The sequence below is a fragment of the Mycetomoellerius zeteki genome, unplaced genomic scaffold, assembly GCF_001594055.1.
Source record: "Mycetomoellerius zeteki isolate Tzet28-1 unplaced genomic scaffold, Tzet1.0 scaffold735, whole genome shotgun sequence".
In the NCBI taxonomy this organism is placed as follows: domain Eukaryota; kingdom Metazoa; phylum Arthropoda; class Insecta; order Hymenoptera; family Formicidae; genus Mycetomoellerius; species Mycetomoellerius zeteki.
The window spans coordinates 305,130-332,874 of NW_017257759.1; the positions used below are offsets into that span (position 1 = coordinate 305,130).

Sequence of the window (27,745 nt, forward strand, 5' to 3'; positions counted from 1 at the left end):
TATTTTATAAATATATTTTATAATATTATTTACGCACTAACAGGCGTAGAGGCTCATAAGCATTTTACTTATATTTGTTTTATGCATTTTTAATATATGCTTGCTATGTAAAATAAATTAACATTGATCGAGCTAATTATAAAAATACACACGTATAAGCGACGAAACTTATGTATAAACGTAACATTTTTCTTATTAAAAGATATATAAAAATGAGTTCCAGCTTTCGTTTTTATATTTTATTTATATTATATATTTTATTTATATGCATGTATGGTTTTGTTCCTATTATTATTTATATTTCTCTTTTTTATTATTCTGAAATTATACTGTCTCTTATTTCCGTTTTTCTTTAAATGCATTATTATTTACAAATGCGTTTGTAATGTGTAAATATATCAATATCCCCTTAGTATATTGAATTCGAATCCATAGATTTTCTAAGTTCAAATACTGTGAATCAATCATCTCTAAAGGAATAATCGGAAGTATTAAAATTTCTATTATAATACAAGTTGCCAGAGAAAATTTATACAAAAATTTTTGTACGCAAATAAACCGTATGTTTCGTGCGATTAATTTCTGGTTACAAACTAGGCCTGTCAGAATACATGGATATCGCCAATTGAACTGTGACAAAAAGCTGAAGCATTAACGCGACGTAATCCGGCATAAAATTTTTCGTCCAGATTTTACGTGACGTTGGACACGCCGGTTGAAATGGCTTATAACGGTGGCTTATGCAGTGACTGCACACAGTATGTCTGGTAAATCTGTTTAATCACGACCGTCGTGAAACAGAATGGTCCCTATCTCTCCCTGCGATTCGTACAATAGAGAAATGGGAGTGCCGTTGTTCGACACTCTTTACGCGATCGACGTTAATCCGCTTGTGCACGATTAATAATACCGCACATTTCGTTACGCAATATATCTTTAGGATTATTTACACAATTTTTCACGGTAATATAAAATGTATTCTGTAATATTGTAAACAACTACAGGATTAAGAAGATATCTCTGCAAAAAGTGACTGAAATAGGAAATTTAAAATTTACGTATAAAAGGAATGTTACATGCATATGAAACAGTTTAATAAGATTAATATTTAATAATATATATAATAAAATATTTAACAATACAACTTTAAAGTTAAAATAACAATTCTCATTTTATTTCAATTATTTTTTTTAAATGCTACTTTGTATCAAAGTAATTTTTGATTCAGGTTCTAAATCGCCGCCAAACTTTTGTATTACTTCCAAATACAATGTAGAAAAATCTGTAATTTTTTCATTTTACTAAAAAATTATATAATACAGCCTTATGAGAAAAAATACAAAATTTCAGTTTTTCAAATTAACTTATTAGAATTCTGTTTTATCTCTCCGTTCCGCGATGAAGAGAAAAATCCAATGACATTTCTAATTTTCTAAAAGAATCACAATACGGGATGAACCAATGACACATTTCTCTGGAGATGATTAACACGGAAAATGAGAATTTCTTACGCTTTGTGTGATCGCGTCATGTTTACTTCAACTATTTCAAGAACACGAAAGGTATCCATCAAACCTGTCATTTGGATGCAACGCGACTTGCAAGGTGGACTCCGCGATCCGCCGACATTCAACGGGAAATTTTATTTTCCACTTCTTGCGCGTGCAAGGCGCGTTGCTACTCCGATTCCTCGTTGCAGCGAGAAAACAGACGTGCATCTCGCTCGCCTGCGTACCGATGGCGTGACCGGAGGCACATAAATTTACAGTTATAATGGAGCTAACTTATTAAACTTGCAAATTACAGTTATATGTGACACCGAGTTATTATAAACGAATTGAAAAATTCCAATCAATTGCATTTAAATAATAGATCATGATTATGTTAAATCTCGTCTTCCGTTGGATCACGTCACTTAATTTTTATTTACAGGTTTAAGTACAACAAAAATATAAAAATTGAATAAAATAAAATTTCAAATATTTTATTTTCCCAATTCACCGAATATTTCTATTCAATTTAATTATCGATATCTCTCAATAAAATGTGCTATAGGAATAAGTTCTGAAATAAAATTTCCTGGTACACACAGAAGCTATTTTCCCCGCGTTTCGCGGATTATTTCCTTCATTATTAGAATGCCAACGTGTTTTGTGAATATTACAGTTCACTTCATCAGGGTGAAGAGCAGTTTGATATGATAAAATTTTCTATTATTCTCTTTATAATTTTTTACAGAATAAGTTATTACAGAAATAAAATTGTCTTGATTACGAGAATAGTTGATGTAAAATCTCGTAGATGCGTACTTCGTTGGCACGTATTTCTTCATAATGCGACGCTTACGAGACGCAAACGGAGTCCGTCAAATCTACCAGGAGAGCGTATCGCGCGCGCGGAGGTATTAAGCTACGTGTACATAGGGAAAGGACTAATGCCTCGTGTTCAACAGTCATTAACGTCCTTGGCACGGCGAGTAATTCCAGGTCTTTCTTCAATTTCAAGAGCTAATGCGGGAATAATATTCACCCGGACGCCGTCGGACGAGTGATTAATGGCCTGCGTAATTTTTCACTTCGCTTAGCCGCACTGATTTACATCTACGCGGATCTTACCTCCTGGCTAAGCGTCACAATGTAAGACGAGATTTATGTCACCAGGATATCACCAATGGAATGAAATCATTAAATCCCTGAAATATTTTATTCAACGCAACATAGAACACGTTGTAAATCATGATGGATGAAATTTTTTCATCTTCTTTTTGTTGATCGTCACACATTTTTACGAAGTTCTCGCGACATAATTAATCACAGCGAGTGAAAGTGGATCTTCTTTAGAAAACATAAAAATACAAAGGGTGTTGTGTTTCAAACTTTCGAAAATTCTTTAAGGCTTCTAATGTCAAGATGACTGGGTGGTCTATGGGTTCCCAGGAGCGAAACAGGATGTATATGTGTATACAACAGTATATGTCCCGTTTTATCTAAGAAAATATTACTCGAGTCTGTCAAACTGAGAAGAAGGTCAGAAAATTGATCCGAAGAATGGTTAAAAATCGAGCCTGACTGTCGGGCATTAAACTCTTCCGTGAGATCCCCTTGATTACAAACGTAAAATAATACCTCGCTAATAACAAGAAGAAGGCATCGGCGGCGCAAATGCGGCGGCAACAATGCATCGGTACTGCAATAACGAACGTATTGTTGGTAGGCGCCGCGACAAAGGGCCCGCATTATGAGACGTATTAACATGTCCGGGCGCACATACGGCATCAAGCTCTGCCCCCTTAATAATTTACTTTCTCGGCTCTCGCGCGCGACGACCTGATCCACCGCGTCTGCCCACGTGTCGCTCGTTACTGCTCCTCCTTCTGCCGTGTCTTGGCGCTACGTGACCACCGATGCGCTGAAGAACTTGCATATCATATTGCTGTTACTGTATGAATAACTGCTTTGCAATATCTTAGTTGGACCAGTTGCAAAATAGCTACCATCAACTCTGTCTATGGTAAGACTCAATCTTTTGCGGACCATCAGCTTTCTATCAAAGAAACTTAAAGAAAACTTTGCTTTCTAAGGGTTGTTTTTGATATGCTGAATTTGAATGTAATCCAAAAAGATCGAATTTCAAAAAGGTATAACTTTCAGTAAAAGAAGATTTAGTATTACAAGACTCATCAGTGTTTGAAATTAGTTTGGAAATCAGATATACCTATTAACTGTTTGCGTAGCACTGATGAACTTCAAATAAAGTAAAATTGAAAACTTGATGGTAGTTTGCAATTAAAATTCTCTAAAACCAAGTTTTATAATAATCAGATTTTTTTAAATTTTGTCCGCGCCATATGGAATCCATTATTTTTAATTTTTCAATTTTAACGACAGATTCGAATAAAATATTATTGAATTACCTCACACACAGGCTGAGTTAAAAATCGAGAAAATAATTTACAAAATGAAAAGGGATGACCTCAAATGGAGTCGCTGGTCCATAAGGAATTAATTTCTATTGAAGTTTATTCAATGGTTTTCAGAATGGTTTTCAGAATTGCTTATTGCTGTTACATTTAATATATTTTATTATTTCTTTAAAAATTACAAGATTCATGAGCACCACTGTCTATCAATCTTGGTGTATGATTTTCTAATTCTCCTGTTCCAAATGTTTCTCCTCGAAGAGAGTTCTGAAAAATGATGCCACTCTTTTTTCGATTCTATTCTTTTTTGAGAACAAGCAGAGCTACATGCATTTCAATTGCTTTAAAGCGAAGAGCCTATGTGAGATTAAACAAATGGCTCAGATAGTACTTAAAAAAACATCGTGAAAATGATGTCGATGATAATCTTACGCAATTAAGATAACGTTTGCTAGGATTTATGTGCGACAACATCGTTGTAGTTACGTCGTAGTTTAGAATGAGTTAGAATTTGTCGAAGGTTTAGGTAGTTTATCTCTCTCAAGGAAGTAGAGACTAGGAGGATAACAAAAGGTTATCCTCCTTCACTCCCACTTAAATTCCCATTATCTACTTCCAGGAACATTTGAGTCCTCGAATGCCCCAAGTGATTTAGATTTCATCTGAAATTGCTCCCTTTCAGTTTGTGTTAGCCATTTAATATACTGATTTAATTTCAGAACAATTTCAAAGGATTTTGATTTAAATCAATAGACCTTAAGCTACAAAGTATTGTCTTTCTGACATTTATCAAGGCACTTACCTTCGTACATTTGAGCGTACTGTGGAAATCCGGCAGCTCTCAACCATTTGCAAGCTTCTTGCGCCTCGATTTCTGAAAGATTAGAAGAATGATTAATTAATATTAATTCGAAAAATTATTCAATATTGTATAAATTCACAATATCACAAATTAATGTAATTTAGCTAAGGTTAAAATGATATTTGTGTATAGAAATAAAAATATATAATTAAAGTATGTATACATAATATATATATAATAATTATATAAAATCAAAATATTTATTCAAATTAATATTCACTAAATTGATTAATAAGAGAAAAGACGTGCGGGAAATATGCGAAGTTGTTCGCGGAAAAATTACTGAAACGACTAAAGATATCTTGGAAAGTCTGTCACCCCCGCTGAGATTAAGACGACGGAAATTCATAATCGAGATCCGGACGATCGCGTATCCGCAGGGCGATAAAACATGGATAGCCATCAGTATCGATATCGCCGCGGCGGATTTATCGATTTTCTTAGCAGCGGGTAGCCTTCGCGAATGAGCGGCCAATGTCTTTATTTTCCTCCTGCAAGCTGGAGTATTTCATCCGTGATACGCCAGCAGTTGAATCGTTTAGCTCATCAATTAATCTATGAGTGCAAGACTAAAATTATTAGTGTAAGACCATTATATCATATTTCATATATTCAATATGCATGTTTTGGCATAGTTTCATTTATGTTTTTCATAAATTATACGTAAATATACAATACATACTTATATATTATAATATTAAACATATATATATATCTTAAACATATTAAAAAAAAAAATTATAACTTTGTTCAGTTTGAACATTGACAGTTCAAATATTTAAGCAAGCAAAGTTTTTAGATATTTTGTGCTTGACTAATTAGACATTTACCAAAGATAATAAACTTGAAATTTTAATTATATAATCATTTATTTCATGAGTGTATTTCGTAATAAAATTCAACGCGACGACATCATTGTGATGCAGATTCAATGGAGGAAAAAAGATAAAACTAAGTTACGGGAAGTCACGCGAGGTCGATGACACGAATTTACGTAAGTAGCCATGCGTTCATGTATGTATTCATGTACGTATTCACGTATGCCACTTTATAGACATGCAAATGAACCGTCTCGCTCCTAAGTACCCACCAATTGCGTTCAGATCTCAAGTCGCATGAAAAGGATGCTTAGAATATTTCTGTTTCTTTCTATCGTGTTTCTCGAACATATAATAACGTTAATTCTATCAATTGAGAAATTCATTCAACTACATCTATCTTATGTTAGATTTAAATTATTGATAAGAGGAAGAAGTAAATATTTATTAAAAATAAAAGATGTTCGTTATCCTTTACAGGATACATATTTCAATGCGTTAAAAGAGCAATCGTGACGAGAACAAGTGGGTGTTAGAATAAGCGCGATACTCATATAGGAAAAAAATAATAAACAAGAAATATAATAGAAATGTAATCCAAAGAGCGAATAAAAATTCGTCAGAGAGGAGCGAACACGGAGAACAAGACGATGAGGAAGCGGATGAGGAAGAGAAGTTCGCCTTCACTGCCGCAAAGATCGTTACAGCAACTAACGCAGTCGCTCTGTGGACGCGTGGGCGAATTATAATGAGATAAAGTATCTGTATAAACGTTAAAAATTTCCCTTCCGCGCACACGTTGAACGGGAATAATAATGTGCAGAATCGACGTCGTCCACAAGAATGAGGAAGGATATGTGCATTAGTACTTCGCGTTTACAAAAATTGACAGAGTCGGGTTTCAGAAAACTGTAATAGTATCTCGATGTTCACTTTTTACTGCACACTTACTGGTATAATATCAATAAAATTTCTCGAGTTAAAAAGAGACACGATAGAATTTCTCTAGTGACAATTTTCATATTTCATTACCACGAACAATCACATCCGGTTCACTTCCGCATCTCCATATTATCGAAATATGAACTCATTAAAGTTATATCGGTTTCAACAAGTTCAACGCATGCTGTGGTTTACCATAGCGAACCAATTAATAGGTTAATTAGGGAGCTTCCAAATGTAAGTCGAGTTCAATATAGAAGTTGGTTGACCACGCAACAGTAACAATCGGAGTTAAAAGATACTCTGTTGATGGAGAGAAATACGGAATGCTTTTATCTCACATTGTTGCCTCTTTTGTATAGAATATAACTGGAAGTTGAAAGCAGCGACCTAACAGCAAAGTCGTATTATTCCGTAGGAAATTTCTGTCGCACGGTCTCGCGAATATAAACGGGATGAGTAAAGAAAGTTTTACATTGAAAATTATTATCGCCGCAAGGATAAAAAGCGCGAAGGTATGAAGCTTACAATTAGTTATATGGAGTATTTTAACTTTCTGGAGCTGATGAGTTTATATATGAACCCATTTTATTATAAATCTCTTTGTCAAATTCAAATTTCTTTATTATATTTATAAATTTAGATTGTTCTGTTGGAATATTGTTTGGATTATTTATAACATCATTTAATATTTATTTTTTTTTAATATAAATTATGTCATTTTGGTTCCTTGAAATTAGTATTTTTTAATCAGTTTTTTTAATAAATTAAATAAATTTTACAAACTCAGCGTCAGTAACTATGTTACAGATTTACAAACAGCTGGAGGATTAAATATTTACTTCTCATATTTCTCTCCTCTATTTTATATATTGAATCAAATGAGTATCATTATTCATTCGATTTAATGTACAAAACAGAGAAGGGAAATATGAAGTAAATATTTATTTATGTATTATATTATTCATATCTCGATTTTCTCCATATATTTACAGAATTCCACTAGAAATGATTGGTTCGAATTGGCGGTGCTTCTTTATGAAGAGAAGATGAAAAATATCCCAAAGGCATGGATATAGAAACGCTACTACAGAGACCTATAATTCAAGTATAAAAACGAGTTTAGACTTGGTTAATCTTGTGGTAATCAGTAATTCCCTCGTTCCGTGAGTGTGGGTTCTCTTTGATCCCCACGGAATGAGCATTAATTAAATGGTTTAGATCGCGGTTTGTTCGATAGCTGTGGTTTCGTTACCGCATGCGGGGCCCATTTTTTCGGATTAAGAGTATCTACACGCATCGTTGATTAATGCGGGACGTGCACGTGTCAGGATGCTACCATCCGATTTCAAAATGTCGACAATACCGACTTTGAAACTCCCGATCGTGCCGTTCGATCCAGTTTGCGCGCTCACTGAACGGATTGAAAACGCGAAATATGAAATGCCAGCTTTCAATTAAATTTAATCCTTCTCAGTCCGATATCACTTTTATCTCCGGATGCAACTTTGTCTCACGTAGGTATTCCACGCTGCACGTCATGGAATATCCAAAATTCAAGCCTGGCATCAATTTTGCTTCAATACATAGTAAATAAGAGTCTCACAAATACATAGAGGAAATAAAAATATTGTTTACTAACATTAAATTTAGAAAATCTACATAGAAGAGAAAAAAAATAAAATAAAAAATAGTAGAATGTAATTGTTTGTAATGTAGAATGTAAACGCTTATACTATGATCATCATGCTTTATCACAATATTTTTAGACGCTTTAATATTGAAATATATTTGAATTTCCGAACGCTAAAATATTTATACATTTAAATCAAATATTAATATTGACTGAATTCCAAATTAGGTTATTATTAGTCCACTCGAATGCAATGGCACCCACGATAAGACTTCAAACGAAATTTATGCACTACGTTTGACGTCAGTATCAAAGCGGGTCGAGCATTAGAAAAAGCCTGAAGTGGACTCGGGAGTGTAAAAAAAGTGCAAAAGCTTTATGCAAAGATCGAAGTTGAAGGACAGGGCATTTTAGCGAAACCGCGTCCGTGTCCCACAATCCGAAATGCACGATTGTTCGTGGATCCGGGTTAAGTGTATGCATCCGTAATGCATTTTTTTCTCGCCCAACCATTATGGTTTTCACGTAAGCATGGAGTTAATAATGTTTTCGTCTGTAAAAATTTCTTGAGGAAAATATTCCCGCGTGTTGTCCTGCAATAATTACGACCTAAGACCTTCTAGTACAACAGTGACAAATTCTTTTCTCCATTGCGAGAGAGGAAACTGAGTTAAATGGAGCAGAAATACAACTTCTATCCTCTGGTTTATCTGTGACTAACATTAGTCAGCGATAAAAAATTGTTTTTAACAATTTTACCTCTTTTTAAAGCATTTCTATCTGTTAAACAGAAATCAGCAATATTCCAATTGTTATAACTCGAAAATTAAAAATCACACTGAAACACAAAACAAAATCAATTTTAAAGCTACAAGTTGATACTTTCGCGTAGTATTAACGAAATTTAGAAAAAAATTTGCTGTCGGTATTACCGAAAAAAAATCCTTAAAATCATCGTTTTTATCTCTTTGACGTCATTTTTCTCAATATTATAGTGTGATGGAGCAATTTGGTAAACAACATTCAGCACCTATAAAACTACGGGAACCGATTATGTTTGTTCAAGTAATCATCTTAAAGTGTAAATTCACAGACTACTGTAATCAATGTTAAAAACGTACAACATTGCGAGATAAGAGAATACGAAAGGTTTTAGTAGAGTAGCGTATAAATACCTATAACCTATACGATATTATTCTTTTATGAAAGCGAGATACAATAAACGAGAAAAAATTCATAATTTCCGTCTGTTCGGAGATTCGATCTGTTTAATCAATAAGTAATCTTCAAAAACAAATAATTGCTTCTTTGAACTGAATTACACTTTTTGCGGCAGATAGCGTAGGTTGTAAGATCCATTATATATCCCACGTGCATTCTTCAGGACGTATTTCTATTTAAACGGTTTATTATGACAAATCGAAATCTCTTAAGAGAGTTTATTGATTGTACAAGCAACATCGTCGTATATCCATCGTCAATCGAATGCGATAAATCGTGACATTGCATTGGAGTGGGTCATGGTCCAGCGGATATGTTATTGTTTTCATATATTGCACATCTAACGGCGGACTGGCGCCAAAGATAATTTCTATCTGGTGGGCGTATACAAACGTACGGACAAGAGTCATGCGTATTGTGGAAACTATGCTTCGAGCAAGGTTTATCTTTAATGTTATGCAAGCGTCGAAAACACGTATGAATCACGCAGTGTAATGATCACCGCGCGTCAAAGTTTAAGAGGAAAAGTTACGTGTGTAATCGGAACAGAGAATTTCATTTCCGTATTAGAACATCGTATTAGAACACAATGTAATAATATTATAACTACAGTAATGAAATAAATAAAATAGTATACTCATAATGCATATTTACCGCAAGTAGAAACTTAACTTCCCCTGTAATTATTTTACGTTTATTAATGTTTTAAGGTACTATATCACTCGCGCACGGTGCTTATTATTACTTTATGTTAAACTTTCTTGTTGAAGGAATGCTTTTATTCAACTTCAATATACGTTATTCATAGAGAGGAAAGGATAACGCAAGAGTACTTGTTGCTCGCCATAGCTATTCCTTAATTATACATCGTACGAGTCACAATATTTCCTATTTCCCTTCGTACTCACTGAAATTATGATAATATTAACCGCATATTTTAATAATTTTCTACATAGCTGGTACCACTCCTATATTATGTAATAATTCGTCTGTGCTGGCTGCTGAAAGATCTCTTGCAATTCGTCCCCGTTACTCGACAACTCAACCTTTGTTCAGTGATATACGGCAACGTTGTGCCCCGTTTACTGACCTTCCATTGCATAAACATTTGTCTAATGAGTACTGCGCGAGTTAGCGATCATAAAGGCAATTGAACATTTTACATACGCTCAGCCGTCTAGTCAGAAACGTGTTAATTCCTATGAAAATACTGTGGGAATGCTCGGCATCTTGAAGAGGTAGACATAAAAACTTATGATATACAAAAGAACTTTTGGAAGTATCTAAAAATTTAGATATAGATCTGAAAATAGTTCTGTTGAAATATCAAAATAATTATGAATCTTATTAATATTTTTAAGTATAAATCGGCCTTTTTTTATAAATATTAATGTGCAGTGCATATAATGGATAAAAATAAATTCGAGTCTACTTGCTGTGTTTCTGAAACAAAATTATTGAGATAACTTATGGAAAAAAGTTATAAATTACAGCATTTTTATTTTTATAAATATATCTTTATTTTTACGTAATTTGAAGTTGATAAATAAATACAGAAAGAAAATGAAGTAAAATACTCAACCTGCAGTTGTTAAAATGTCAAAACTTTTTGCAGCATTCTTTATCACGTTTGTTTTCTACATAATTATTTTAATGGTTTCCAACAAAATTATTTTCAGATCTGCATTTAATTAAATTTTTAGATATTTCAGCAAAATCATTCTTTCCGTGTATTCATTTATCAAAATTCTCAACTTCAAGTTACGTAGCTAAAAATAAATATATGTTTATAAAAATAAAAATAATGTAATTATAACTCAATTAAAGTTTTGTTCGATTACTTCATAAATTATCTCAGCAATTTTGTTTTACGAACACAACAAGTGGATTCGAATTTATTTTACACATTTATTATATTACACATTAATATAAAAAAGGCTGATTTTTATCTCTTTTCCTCTCTCTTTCTTTCGTTCTCATTTTCTCCCTTTCTCTTTACCACGTTATCGTGCATGTTATGCATTACATAACTCGTAACATGTGTCGTACTGACACGAAGCGAATTCTTTTTTGCGTTAAAGAAGCGGTAAAGATGTCGTCCGAAGTGCGTCGTGGTTCAACAAATGCGGATCAGCGGGGTGTAAAACGCGACGCCGCATGCTGCGATGGCACAGCGCGTTGTCACATTGACAGAGTCGAGAGAAGGGTCGGCGAGGAGGGCCCCGGATTCTTCCCCGCGTCGATTTGGGAACCGGTTAGCCGTTTTGCATAGGATCCTCCTCCATGATTTGCAAAGCGCGCTAGGACTCTTTCTAAGAAGACGAACATGGCTCGATAATCATCAAGCAATGCTCCGTCATTCGGAGAGTAGTAATTATAGGAAAAGTTATGGTTCATTATGCGAAACGTTAAGAGATTATTATCTTTACTTCTCGCTGAAATAATAAAATAATAATTAGAATGTAATATTATATTATGTAATAATCATATTTATTAATTATCAAATATAACAATTACTATCGTTATTATTTATTAATACGAACGTTATGTTCATCCTAGCTTTTCTTTATTACGCTTTTCAATAATTACTTTCACACAGCTAGTCGCGATGTTTCTGAAACTCGTATCTCAAAACTCGCACTCTGATACTTTAATATTTTTTTCACTGACACGTGCAATGTACCCCGTTGACCCATCCGAAGCTCACCGTCACATTTCGAGAGCAACTGCCAGAGTGTGCCTGAACCAGCGTGTCTCGCGGTCAAACACCGGCGAACTTCGGTATTTCGTTTGGCCACAAAGATATAAATCTACACAGATAAGCGATGGGAGGCGAAGGTAGAAAAAAAAGAAAAAAGCGCGCGAGCCACGCCTTTGTCCTACGACGTTCACGGATCTTCCATCGGAAAAAATAACGACAAAAATAAAATAAAATGGATGACTTCTGCGAAAATCTGACCCTTGCGAATATCTTCCGTACAAAAAAAGAAACTTTCTTTTGCACAAGATAATATTTGATCTGCGCGATCGCGTTTCCATGACGCTTCTTCGTTAATTGCAGCGGTTACTCTCCACTTTTCCGCGGTTTTCTTCATTAACAACAAATGGAGACACAATCATTACATCTCTTACATGGTTTCATACCTTCGGCCTCATCTGTAAGTTCTTAAAGACCGGCTCACAACCCCGGCCGCTAACTATCGTGTACGAACCATATCATTTGCAAGAACGATGCGTTCTCGCAGGCGACGAAATCCATTATCGGAGCACGTGGGAGTGGTAGGTGATGATTTACGTTTCTCGCGAGGAGAGACGAATTAATGCGTGGAAACGCCGTATGCGTGCAAACAATTTGAGCACCATTGTTGTGCTATACAATTTTCCTTGATCCTTTACCCTTTATTTTTATTTTCCTTTTTATGCCTTGTCTGACATGAAATTCAGAGGGCGAGAACTCGAGTTACCTCTCTACTTCTTTTTATTTCTTCCTGAAAAGCGCTTGAAAGTTTCACATTTCCGACAATTAAAATTCAAGAATAGGGGAGAATATCTGAATGAGGATCTTTAAAGGTTTCCCTCTGGTTGAAAAATTGCCTAAGATATCCTCATTGTGTTGCTTATTATAACTTGTGAGCCATAAGGATTACTGCAATCAATAAATGCTAATTATTTTATATTACCACGTTGATAGAAAGATATACAAATAAAAAATTAGCATTTTGGAGATAATGAAAGGAAATCGACTTTGAAGACTAATATATTGTGGAAAGCGACACATTTGTTTACATTATATGAAACAGTGTTACAACTCTGATAATAGACAAAATTCACACAATCCTACACTAAGGTTGCAATGCTCAAATTTTGAAAATTCATGACATTTTAAAGAATATATCATAATTGAAAATGTAACATGGAAAGAAAGTAAAGTTATGGATATTCTAAATAAAATGTTGCTCCAATTTAGAAACAATTTAAAAAATACTTCACTAAAAAGTTGATAATTTTGAGTTATATCATTTTTCTATCAATGCAACGAATTTTTAATCATTATACAGATCAAATGTATATGATAAAAAACACAATAATGTATTAAAATATAAGTTTACATAATTCAAAACAATTCTGTCAATTCAATAAAATAAATACATCATATATAATAAATATGTTATGTGTGTTCTTATTTTATTAAAATATCATTTCACTGATATCATTATTAAATTAACAAGATTATTTTCAATTAAATTGAGCATAATTAATACACCATTTTTCACAAATATTTTTTTCATGTATCTATTTGCATTTGACTCTATATCAGTCAAAATAATATTTCTTGTACGAAAACATTTCGACTAGACACGATGTTAGAAATTGAAGGACTGTAAATCTAAACATCAAAGCTGCAAATCGTTCCATTCCGGAATCACCGAGATTGCTTATAAGATCTCCCGATAAAGTTTCTACTGCGGTCCTTTGCGTGACCATCGCTGCAGTCGGATTAACTGTCACGCGCGTGTCTGCATCTGCACGGAGGGATCGGAATATCCGAAGAGAGAAGGCGTGATCACGCGAAGATGGAGCGAACGAAGGGAAGGGAATCGAGAGGGACAGAGAACGTAGCGGCAGTCATTAACTGGTAATAGCTCGGGACACGGGACGACCTACCTCAACCTAAACCGGTAGAGAACAAACCCGTAGGTGGTGAGCGTGCCTGCCAAGATTATTTCGTTTTAACGAGATATCCGTGCGAGGTGTACTTACACCGGCGATCTGTCATGCGCTTGTTATCGCCGATTCGTTATCGCCGCGCGCATTTTCCGGAACTCGGTCGATCAATTCGGTCAAAGGACCGTCCTTGTCAACAAATTATTTGCCAAGCTACCACACCTAACAATATATGCTCGTATCATTCTTTGTATTATATAATACAAAAAATGTATTTATTTACGTACTTTTTTTTATAACGTCACAAAACTGTATAAGTATGATACATCAATAAATATAATTAAAACATGTATTGACAAATGTGATTAAAACCTCACAACTAATTTCTGCATCTTTTTACCTTGAACTTTATTATTTTTAAAAATATTTAAAAGATATTTATGATCATCAAATTCTTTCTCTTCTAATATCAATATCTTCTTCTTTTTGTAATATGCAGAATAAAGAATTTAAACATACAAATTTTTAATTATACATGCAACGAATTGTTATTAATACTTATCATCTCGCGATCACAATTGTTCATATTTTTTCTGATTTAGAATGTACGAATTCATAAAATATTGTTTCAAGCGAAAGAGATTTACGTATAAATGCCAGGAATTCGAAAGGCTTTGCTTGAATGTTACGCATTCTTTTATAGGGATCATGAATGCGAATGATCTGAGAAAATTTATAGAGCGCGAAGAACGTTACATACTGCATCTTTTTACATGGTAGCTGTTGAACTTTGACACTTTAAATGTTATTGCCCGTCGTAGACGAGCTCGTTGCTTTAACGATCTCGGGGCGAAAGCTTTATGGCGAGCTTACAACGTCAGCATATAACACGCTAGAACGAGAACAACGTGAGGTTGTTGCCACAATATGGTCATATTCATTAGTTAATTCACGCGATAAATTTAAAACCGGTATGATTTCGCTTCTCTTGGTGACTGAAAAAAGATTGATGGAAGAATGGTAATAAATTACTGTCATCCTCAGTTCTGAAACAACTCGTCTTTTACGAGACGAGAGTAATTGAGGAGCTCTTTGAAAGAACAACTTAATATCAGTTAGGTCGTCTTTCACTTCTTTATAGTGTTTCTGATTTGCAGCAATTTCTATGATTACGCTTGTATAAAATAATATTTCACATGTTTATGAGAAAAAAATTAAAATTGAGTTTTACACTCAGAAAGTAATAAAGCTAGAGATAAAAGGATGTTAAAGTTGAGATTTTAATACAGTTAATCACATTTATTTAAAATTACCTTGATCATACGTAATAGTTATATTTGATCGATATTGGAATATTAATTAAAAATAATGAATTCCAATGAGATTAAACGATAAAATATTATAGGTGCTAATGAATTCGAACCACAACGTCTCGTTTTTCATAAGTATATCCGCTTAAAAGTCCAGCAAAAAAATTTACAGTATCAGCGGCTTGTTAGCTGAGTTCGCGATAGAAGCGTACAGTAGAATTTCCGCGGGAAGTAGAAGATAAATAACTCTGGCGCAACAAGTAAAACGTCACAGTATCGAACGATTCTTAATTACCGGCCAACGAGATACTCGACTTGTCCTCGGATCGGCAGAAGGCCACGATTTATTATTCCAGTGTATCATATCGTGTGTTTTTTGTCGTCCAGTAAAACGGGGGCGTTCAATTAAAGATAGTAAAATACGAGACCATTCCTAATTGCCTGCCGATAAAATATATTTAATTCCGTATAATTTAGCGATACTTAGTATTTAGAAATGACTAATGAATAGAACATGAGTTTTTTTCAATTACTTTTTAAAAGGTATCATGTTTAATTTTTAAGTAGATAGGCAGTTTAAAAATACGCAAGTTGATAGGTAGGGTGCTCATAATACTTAAAAAATTTTAATTTTAAAGTTACATTTTTTACTAGTAATTTGTTAGTTATATCCTTATGAAAATTAGGAATGTAAATATAATGAATGTATAAAACTTCTATGTATCTGGGCACTCTCCTTTTCCAAAACAAGATTAAAAAAGAATTTGAGGTGCTGTGGCTACCCCAGCTACTCACTTTAAGGTTAAGAGATTTGTAAATGTTCTATTTTAGGTATACAAAAGTTCGAATTAAAAAATTCTAAAAATAAAAATAAAATCCATATTTTAAATAGAAAGATAAATAGTTTTACCATCTATATTCGTCTTTAAAATTTATCACGTAAAGTCATTCAAAGTGCAAAACACAAAAGTCATCGTTATCGGCATTTTTTTATCGGAAAGAAATCTATTTTATGGGATACCTACACATTTCTACATATATTATGTACTTGATACTACTGTGAGGCGACCCGAAATACGATAGTACTCAACGTCCGATTTATTCGAATCAAAAGCGCACCGTTAATTTAACGCGGAGCAGTGCGGTCTCGTTCCTAGCTACACGCATATATCTCATTTGAATATGCGTACACGCAACTCGGCTGCTGTGCGATACACGCCGGATCCGGGTTTGCTAATGAACTGTATTATTTCCGATATATAGTCGCTGTGGATTTGCATTAACACGGCTTTTATTGCAACTAATTAAATCGGTTTTTAGGATCCAGCGCGGTCGTACTCTTTTCTCCACTACGACATTCGAGCAGCGGCTGATCTTACGATCGAGACATCGCCGCGGTGATCTTAAGCTTGACAAATGCGGGTGACTCGATGTTCAAAGATCGCGAATAATTTTTATCAATCTTGCTGTGAAATATTACGTGAATATTATTCAACACGTTGGAAGCCTGCTCATGCGACTTGAATTTCACGTTCTGGAACGCAGTCTGTAAATTGTACCTATCTTGCACCTTTCGCTGGAAATTACAAACCTGTATCGTTTAATTATGACTAGGTAAATTCTAGTAGAGGTTTCCTGTCGTTTATATCATTCTTATCTGATAGTACGGCGCGTCTCAGGTTTATTACCCTTCCGTTTAGTGGGACACGTTGTGAGACAAACCTCAAGATGTATGACAAGATTAATAACCTTTGGCATTAAAAGTGCCGGCAAATAAAAAAACGCTCATGAAATTAAGATTTAGTATTTAATTAACTGTGACATTCGATAATTTAAACTCTAAACAATATCAGTGATAGATAAATCAAAGATTGCGAAAAATCCTCTATTCCTAATTTTGATTCGAAAGATCGAATTGATAAAAAAATCCGCAATTCCTAAAATTTGTTCGTTTTATCGATGGGAAAACACGTCGTCGACATTTTTCATCACACTTTATTACGTACAAATCGATTGTCGATGAGGCGCTAATGACTCACGCGCGTAACCGGTGCGAAAAAAATGGGCTGCACGAGCATGTCGCGCGCGCGCCCATGTAAGAGAGCACAGTTGATTTACGAGAAGCCAGACCGATAATTAGAGGCTAACGGTGCTTGTCGCTGGCGGACCTCTTTTTCGCTGTCGAGTCTCAAACGTGTCACGATTATCGCGGCGCCTCTTGACACGAGAGAGAGAATAGCACATCGGTACCGCGATATAAATCGGTGTAAATCGCAAATGACAGGCGCGCAGAGATGTATTTACGTCGAAGTGAAGTATCGGCGGTGACCTAAAGCGATCGAGCGGCCATTTATTCGATTCTTCTTATACTACTTAAAAAGTAGGATTTTTCACTGCTTTAGGTTTTTTTGTTAGAAATATAATGAAGGGAGACTAACAAGCCCATCCAGTCTTTACAAGATTTTTATACCTAGTTTAGTTTCTATTAAAGTATACTTTAATAGAAGCCTAAACAATTCAGACACAAAATAAGTGAATAATAATAGTATGTAACAAATTAAGTAAAGTATTCAATTTGTTATATAGTATACTATTATTATTCACTTATTTTGTGTCTGAATTGTTTAGGCTTGTAAACTATGTATAAAAATTTTGTAAAAACTGGATGGGCTTGTTCCTATAATCTCCCTTCATTATATTTCTAATAAAAAAAAAGCTAAAGCGATGAAAAATCATAAATCCTATTTTTTAAACGATCGTATCGCGTGAATTATCCACTCGGTTTTAAGAATAAAGAAATGATGGAAAAAAGTGAGTAAAAATTCTATTGCGTAATTTAATTTCTCTCTAATTATTTAATCTCTTTCGAGAGCGGCGGTATGATGGGGGAGAGGAGAAGGTGAGTTGAGATATACAAATCGCGGTGTTGTAAATCCTTCTATGCAGACAGCGCATATTGCACTTCCGGCAAATCGTATCGTTGCGAATTTGTCGATCGTCGTCGATCGCGGCCCAACGCGACGGCGACGTCGCGTTTTCCCGCTGACAATGATTAATTTCTCGCCGATCTTCAGGTGCGATACGCGGCGACCGGGCGACTCTGTTACTCGGCCGCAAGGCAAGGGAGCGTGAAATCGTTCTCGGTTGCCGAACTCGCGTCAAACTTAATCGATCATCGAGAAGCGTTTGCACTATGCACGGCGACCGGTCAGAAAGACCGGCTGCCGGGAGAAAGTCTCAGCGAATATGCTACAGCTGGACAAAATTCCTCTTACCGGCTTTAGAGCGAAAAAGAAAGAACGGAGCGTGGCCTCTCTCGGGTCACTTGATAGATTCCGGTATTCAAGATTGGATTATGGAAATTCGCAGATAAAAGCTCGTAAATCCAGTGTTAACGCGTTAACGCTTTGCTGAAATTACCCCCTTGTCGGATAGACTTCGTATCTTACCTCCGGTTAAGTTCTCGAGACTACAGTGATTTACGGCCGTTCGTAATAATATTTCAACTTTCGCCGTATGGATGGAAGAAAACGATATTTTTTTTACCGATTCCAAATTCAAAATCGATCTTTTAGCAGGACTTAAAATCGCATCACGGCTGCATCAAAGTTTCGTCTATGTTATCCATTTATCTCGAAGCCATGGGAAAAATGTTCTTGCTAAATTATTTAAAAATTTAGCTGGATACAAATCTGAAAATAATTCTGTTGGACTATCAAAATAATCACGCACTGAAAAGAGCTTAACTGCATTATTGAAATTTTGATTAAAAATAGACAAGTCAGTTTTTCTGATTGAATCTATTATAATTCTAGTCAGATATAACCAGAATTCTGTTAAATATGATGTTATGAATTATCTGGTGCGTTCATTTTCAACCAGAAATTTTTCTTAGTGCATAGAAATCTCAAGCATGATGAGCAAAAAAGTTTTACTTTCTTCTAACAATAAGTTTGAGTATCTTTTATTTTGATATTCCAATATAAAATTATTTTCAAATTTATATGTACCTAAATTTTTAAATAATTTAACAAAACTATCCTTTTCGTATAGAGTATTCATCGATTTGAAAATGTATAAAAATTGTATAATAAATATAATATAATGTATAAAGACCACAACAACTATAATAGAAATCTATTGATATTTGACGCGAAAGTAGATATGATACTCTTTAGGATTAACGCGCGCAATTGAAACAAGAAATTACTTTCGAAGAAACTTCCGAGTCTTTTTTAAAACTGGTTCTCGCAGTAAAAGGTTAAAAATTTCTCTCGGAAATTGTGTCGCCCCGCGTGGCATGGGGTTAAATTGTTTGTGAAATTGGTTCGCGCAACAATAATAATTAGCTTACGCGAACTCGCGCATAATCACCGTCTTTACGCCCATAATAATACTTTTGCCGCGTATTCGCGAAGGCCTAATTATTATCGCGACGGTAACAACCGAAACTCTCCGAACCGAGGGCCGAGCTGTAATTTTCCTTCGCTGGATTGTATTATGCATTATATATACAAGTAACGTGGTTCTTTTTTTGCAAGTTGAAAGAGAAAGAGAGATAGAGAGAGGGAGACACTTAGAACTGTCCTGCCGGCCGATAACGCGAGTAATCCTCGAATGATGGAGTTTCTCCGGAACGATGTTGCGAGATAATGATACAGGGAAACTCAGCGGGCGCATCCGACAATATACGTTTATCCACGGTTATTGAATGTCAGCGCGAAAAAGTTAACGTGAGGAGCATCGAGTGTGAGAATTGTTCCAGACTTTGTCGATGATTGGACGATTAGTCGCAGTGTTGTACACATGGTTCGTAATTATTAATTCTTTGCATGTTGTATATATGAAGTACATAATAATTTATTAAACTTGAATAATTATTATATTATTATCATAAATATATTTCTTATTATATTACAATAAATTATATTATAATATATGCGCGTAAATTCTTCAGAATATTTTACCGTTAAAAAGAAATTACTTCTCGGCACATACAAAAAAATATTATTCTATTGCTAAGAAAAGCAATTACGCAATTTATTTTCTTAATTTTAAATAAAGATTATTTTTAACAAAGAATATTTTTTCTTGATAATAGTATTAAAATATACTTATTACAAATTTTAGAAAAATTCATTATTATGTAGGCATTTAAAACGCATTTATTTTTTTTTGAAGAATATTATATTGATTGAAGCAGCGACTTTATATAATAAGCAAATCGAATTCGTTTTGATTTAATAATGTTGATTGAAGTATTAAACTTATTAGGATTCAAAATATATTTCGAATAAATTTAATGCTTGTGATGAACTTATAACAGATTTGCGGATATATAAACTTTTGAATTACTTGAAATGAATAATTATTACTTACGTACAGTATGTGTTTTTTTACATTGTAAAATTAAAAATAAAAATGAAGTTTCATAAGACCGTGATATATATGAATACACAACTAAATAATGAAAGTGTACACGATATGAATTGAATCTTAGTGCTTCAATATTTTGGTATGAATTTTATATACTTACATATTCAATTGTACAAAAATGAAAAACCTTTGTAAATATTTTAAATCTCCGTTATCCTGTTAAAGTTTGATGCGTGCTATCAACTGTCTTCAGTTACAAGAAGTATGTTATTTCACAGACGAGGCGCGTGTGTACATGAAGTTCACGTGCGTGTACGTTCAACGTGTATACCAGCGTCTACTTGCTTTTATGAATACCGTGGGAAGAGAAACATAATAACGAAGAATGGCTGCCACGTATACACGTTCACGTGCCATCACCCTTCCTCGCTGGTGTCCCGGTCGTTTTGGGCTGGTCGCCCAAAGAAATTCGTGGCGCACGGGACCTTTCGTACCTTCTTTCTTCCTTCCTTCTATCGTCCAAGCGTTCCCACCCTTTATCTTCACCGCGTATATCGCAGACCTACACGGCTTTCGTGACTCGACTCCAGGATAATCCACTCGCGCGGCTCCAAAAGATCTTCGGGGGTGGTCCAGCCAGTTACATCACGAATTTATGAATAAAAAACAATGTCCCGACCTCAACAGAATTCATAAAATATCGAGGAAAACACGACTAACTTTTATCTTAATGTTTAATCTTTACTCGAAGAGAAGTAAACATCCTATTTGTGTAATATAATTGAATATAATTTACTTTGTCTGATATTCAATATATTAAATAGTAATAAAAAATTATTAATATTAAGATAAACATTAACAATAAACAGTTAATATTCAATGTTGATCAATATAATGTTAATTAATGATGGCTAATATTACTGTTGCTAAATTTAAATTGCGGCTTCATAGCTTATTTTGAATTAAAATTGATTATCTCCCATTATAATTTACAAAACTTGTTCTCGGTAAATTTGCGCGCAGATTTCCGCCGTTAACGAACAACTGAGTGATTTAATATAATTATCAAGATCGATGGATTCGTCTATATACCTTGTGACGGTGGGTGGAACCGGTGAACGCCGTTATAATAACGGTTGCGAATTAAGTGATCGCGGAAAGAATCCACTAAATTGGCGTGCATCCGATAATGACCGATGAACAGCCCGGAAACGCTCGTCGGATTTTACAGTCTAAATCTCTCACGCTGGTACATAACCGTCGCCGAGAAAGTAATTCCCAGAATCGTTAGTTACGATTCAAAGCTCGTCGCGCGCCTCGGTGTCGAGTCTTGCGAAGCTCTTACGTCTTGCACTTCCGCCAGAACGGCCGTTCTGGAACTCTGGAACTGGAGCACGCAAATCTCCTCTTTCTGCATTCCTCGCTGAATGCACTTCCTGGATTCCGTTACGTGGATGAACGATGAATCAGGAAGTTGTTTACATTCAATCATGAGGTTTATCGATGTGAAAAGACGAGTTGCAAACCAGAAATATAAAATAACATAAATATCATCGCGAGATTTTTAATAAACAGGAAAAATATAAAATGTTCCCAGATAAGAAATATGCAACATTATTACAGATATAGAAACGGAAAAATGAGAATAGTGATACAATATTACCAGACGATAAAATTCAATAACGTATCAAAAAGTATAATAAACAATGGTTTAATAAAAAGTATAATAAACATAATAGTAATGATACTTTTTATCTTTTTGCATCAAGTTACAATTAATCATTTCTAACGTTTGTAATGCACATTATATGTACGTAAAAAATATAACGAAATAAATAAAACTTTGCCTCAAATTTCGAGCGCTACAACATCTTTACTGTCGCAATAAATATTCCTTATATTTTGTGTATATGTGTATATATGTATATGTACAATATATACTTATATGTATATTCTTACATTTCTATTTTTAATAGTATTAAATTATTTATATCAAAAATATGAATAACGATATTAAGAATATGATTAACGATTTTGTATTTTAAAATTAAAGGAAGAATTGTTAATATTAAAAAGTCATCTCGTAAAAGATCGTTCTTAGAACGCAAATTTGCTAACGTGTCGTCAAGTAAGATCGCACGATGAACTCTCCATCAGAGCGTACGCGACCGGCAAGCGTCACCACGAATAATTATTCAGGACAATGGAGAAAGCTTCGGCAGCTGCTTATAATCGCGACATCTCGCGACAAACACCCACGCGTTGTGCACGGACGATCTACGAGGCGGAAATCGCTGGGTTCCTCGACCGACACATTATTCTTCCTCTCTAATTTTTCGCAGAGAGAATTTCGTCATACGTTGCTTAACTTCACACGAGCGTTGAAATCAGTACGAACTTGTTGAATCTAATTTTCAATGTGTTAAATTAAAATCTAACTCGAATAAAAAATTCGCATTTTAGCGGAAATGTAGAAAAAATTACAAAAAAATTATTAAAAATATAATATTTTTGCACATATTGAAAAAATTAATTATGGTTGAATTTAATAATTTAATTTATTTAATTTAATATTTTTAATTGGTTTAAGAAGAAAAATTAGTTTCTTATAGTCTGTTCAAAACAAATCTTTTTAAGAATCTCGGTATAATTACGTTAATTGCGTTAGGTTGATTCCGGAAAAAAATGTTATGCTACTTGATTATTAGATAACTGTAAAGATTTCTTTCTGTTTTCATCAAAATTTATCATCGAAATTTGAATTTATACTTAGATTTTAAGAGTTTTGAATTAAGTGACTAAAAATTTGCCAAAAAACTAAATAAATATCAAACAATACGACGTTATTGTAAGATCATAAAATTGTGAAAAATCTGTGATGTCCTTGCTTCAATTCATCTCACAAACAGAAAGAAATCGATCCATCGCCTTTCCCGGATCGCGCAGACTGAACGGCGCCGAGAGTCGCGGGATCGCAGACACGATCGCAACCACGAGAAAGTCGCGCAGCTGCTCGCGTACGAATGGAGAGGGAGGGCGATCTCGCGAGAGATTTGCGTATCAGAATTAATGCCCACGTGAAAATTGATACTCTGGCGATATTCACGATCGTCCGGGGCATCGTTAAAAATTGATGTCGGCTGGCGCGGGCGCGTCATTCACCACCTACGAATTTCTAGAGGAAAGCGATACGACGCGGCCCACTTCGCGCCAGCCAACAATGCTGGTCTTGTTCTCTCAGGAAATTCTCAGAGGTTTTTTTTATAGATTTTCTCTCCGAGATGAAGTTGTGCTAGAACTCGGAAACTTATATTCTGCGATTTAACCATTAAACCCCAACGGGTCATTGATAAAACAAAGGCACGTATTCTAGTTGAAATTACGTACCAATGTTTGCATGCTAGAACTTGAAGCAAGAACAAGCAAATCGATGAATGTTTTGAAAGTAGAAAGATAAATACTGAGCAGGTCATAGGTTCCTCGTTATATGAGTTGTAGAATAATGTTGGACATTCTTCCTAAGTATTTATATTATTGAGGTACATTTTAATAGCCATGTTGATTAAAAAAATGTTTCAACTTGATTGCAGCTCTTGATTTTCAAGTATCTGCGATCGATGCTGAGATAATGTTTAATGGTTGTCGAGCGAGTTCCTTATTCGATTACTACGTGTCAGCAACCTTTGCAAGGTGCATACACGAGACAAATTAATGAGCATAAATAAGAGCACGTCGGAAATTAATTGAATCTTAATCTGCGATGCAGATTTACCGCAATGCTGCTGCCGGGAATTGATTAATTTCACGCAACTACTAACTTTGTATATTTAATGAACGTTATACAGTTATATACGGTTTAATTACATAATGTTTCATGTATCTACCCAAGCACCATACAAGCATTATAATACGAGAATACCGTAAGCGTACTACGAATTAATCGATCTCTATTGAATCGGATGAAAATACGATTAAAATCTTCTCAAATTTCATGCGCAACAAACAGTTTTATCTGTCCATTATTCCATTTGAGCAATAACTAACTATATAAGAATACTTAAATTATTTATCTAAATTGTAACATACACTAAAAGAAAAGTGTTTGATATTTGCGTGTATATAATTGCATGGTAAAATAATTATAATAAAATGATTATAATTTTGTAGTTGTTTTCCAGGACAATTATATTTTTTTTTGTATATAGAACTATAAATATAATAATTATTATTAGCATTATAACAGTAATAAATAACAAATTCATACATGGAAAAAACAGTATGGTTGATTTACACAAAAATCTGATGATGCCAACCAGATTAAATAGTAAAATATGGAGCAACTATTTATGTGGTTGCTTGAACCATAATACAATGGTTAGGTTAGGATATGTTGTAGCAATGACGCGACGGTATTTCACATATACATATTTTTAATTGTAAGCGTGGTGAGTCTCTTTTGTTTTTTGAAATTATAACTTAATTTATAGCATGATGTAACAAGAAATTAATTCTTATTAATAATTTAATTAATAATTCTTATTACATCATGCTTTATGTCACGATTGACGCAACTATACGGATATATAACTTATCCATAGTAGATCCTCCAATCAAGTTTTGGTTATCAACCAGATCGCGCCTAACTACATTGATATAGTTGACACATTAAAGTAAATAAATCATATCAACCATACACATTCCTATCACATAAAGATGACTAGGATGATGTTTCTATATATTGCTCACAACTAAATATTTTTAGTTATGTGAATTATATCTTTTTTTTTTCTGTGTATTCTTGAACTTTACAACTTATTGAATTAGTAATAACTAGAAAAATGGAGGTCTATCATAATTATCTTATATATCACAAATATCAAATACTTTTCTCTCACGATCTAACTATAAAAAATCTTAATTAAAATTTATTTGAAAGTTGAATGAAGGATCAGGTACGAGATTGCATAAGAAACAAGAAGATTTTGTTCTTCAAAGATCCAAGGCTATTTCTTGGAAATTTTTACGCAGTTTAAAATTTAAATCGTAAGGAATACTTCACGTGTCCATGCATAACAATAGTTACTCTACTTCTCACGTCTCACTTAGCAAACGCGACGTATCTTCGTTACGATATCACGCCCCTTTTAACGTATAGAGACACCAGCAGTCGTTAAGCCTGCCTTTCGATCGCGACTCGATCGTGACACGTACATTGACGCGGTTGCATTCATGGTTGCACACGATTGCAGCCGCGTTACGCGTCACCGCACGCTTTGTCGTCCGGACGAGGTTTCCCTATCGTGTTCGTCGTGAGTATAAGCGAACGAGCGACTCGCACGTTGTTTTATTACAACGGAAAGCGCAACAAAATCCGCCGCAAATGCACACGGAAATGCACCGTGTTGGCCGCCCGCACACGACGCAACAAACGGTTATCGCGACGCACTAATTAACGTCGACGATCAACTCTTTCGTACCAACTTTCTTCGCTTGTGTGACATACTCTGTTGCACTTATACGCCCATACTCAATATTTTATATTTGGTAAACAAGTTATTAAACAGTGGTATGTGTTAAAGATATATCAAACGGTCATAATTAATCGGACGGAATAAAATAATAGATATATTTACGAAAATAATTTTTATTTCACATAGAATTGAAAATGAATTGTAATAAACGTTAAGAGTGACTGGATAATAAATTTTTAAACTACATTGTACCCAGGTAGCAAACTGTAGTCATTTTGACGTCGATAGTTAATCATTTTGAATTATTGACGTCATCTATTTAAGATGATCTATTTAAGATGTAATAATGACGTTATCTCTCTTTTTTATCAATTAATGACGTCATTTATTTATGATGTATTTATGTCATACTTATTGATGTCAGATAAATGACTAATCACAACGTATTGGTAACGTTGTTAGTGATCAATTAATGAATCATTCATTTATACCGTTAATAATACGAAAATAATGACGTATTTTCGACGTTGGTTAATATGATGTTATGTGGTTGTGATAAATTCACGTCAGTTTTACGATGATAGAACGTCAGATTCGTTAAGAATGACCAATTAATTACGTCAAATAGACGATGTCTTGCTACCTAGGTAATAAAATAAAACATAATAATTCAGATATGAAAAATAGTAATTTGCGCGTACACTTGCGTCCAAACTGCAAATGTGTCACGTGTATGTATAAAATATATTCTCGAGAATACGGACCTGTACAAAAAAAAGAATGGACACGTTAGTTGAGTTATGAAGGCGAATAATATTGCGTATAAAATTTCTAGAGCGTACGTGACATGATCATAAAATATTTAATTATGCGTCGAATTTCTATCATAAATTCTAATTAAAAATCATTTAAATAAAACTCATTATCATAAACATGTCAACAAGACGTCAATAAAATATTAATAACATGTCTCTACGAGGCATTTTAATTCAATAATTAATAATTAAAAACAGAATACGCAAAATTGAAATTATATCTTACAAATATATATACGGGCAAATGATGTGATATTTTCTCGTGCGGCTTTCTTCAAACCGAAACTCGCAAGTCGGAAAATCTGTGCTCTCTCCCGCGAGCGCACATTGCAAAGGCATCAAGAAGGCGGCGCACGCTTTTTAACGAGGATTGCACCATTGCATGAAAGGTGCGGCCCTCTGGATTATGCATAATGATTCCATGAGTCGAGAACGCTCGTGGGAAAACGCAATATGCGAAAAGAAGAAAAGCTCTTGCGCGCGGGCGATTGGTGGTTGACCGTAATGCGCCAGCAATCGGTGCGAGATCTCTCGATTGTACAGCGGCGGAAGTATCCGCGCATAGAACCGGGGCTCAGCATAACTCGACAACGCAAATGCTGGAAAATAAAAGCGGCTTAGTCGGAAATTTTCGTAAAAATGTTTCACACACACACACACACACACACACACACACACACACACACACACACACACACACACACACACACACA

The 27,745-nt window shown here is 34.4% G+C and overlaps 1 protein-coding gene across 3 annotated transcripts in view; it reads right to left on the minus strand.

The window, feature by feature from the left end:
- Positions 1–27,745, minus strand: part of cv-c (RhoGTPase activating protein) — a 247,726-nt gene that overhangs the window by 53,041 nt on the left and 166,940 nt on the right. For all 3 annotated transcript variants that reach the window (XM_018458604.1, XM_018458605.1, XM_018458603.1), the window contains exon 9: positions 4,722–4,793. In XM_018458604.1, the coding sequence (XP_018314106.1) occupies positions 4,722–4,793 (72 nt within the window). The remainder of the gene's footprint in view (positions 1–4,721; positions 4,794–27,745) is intronic.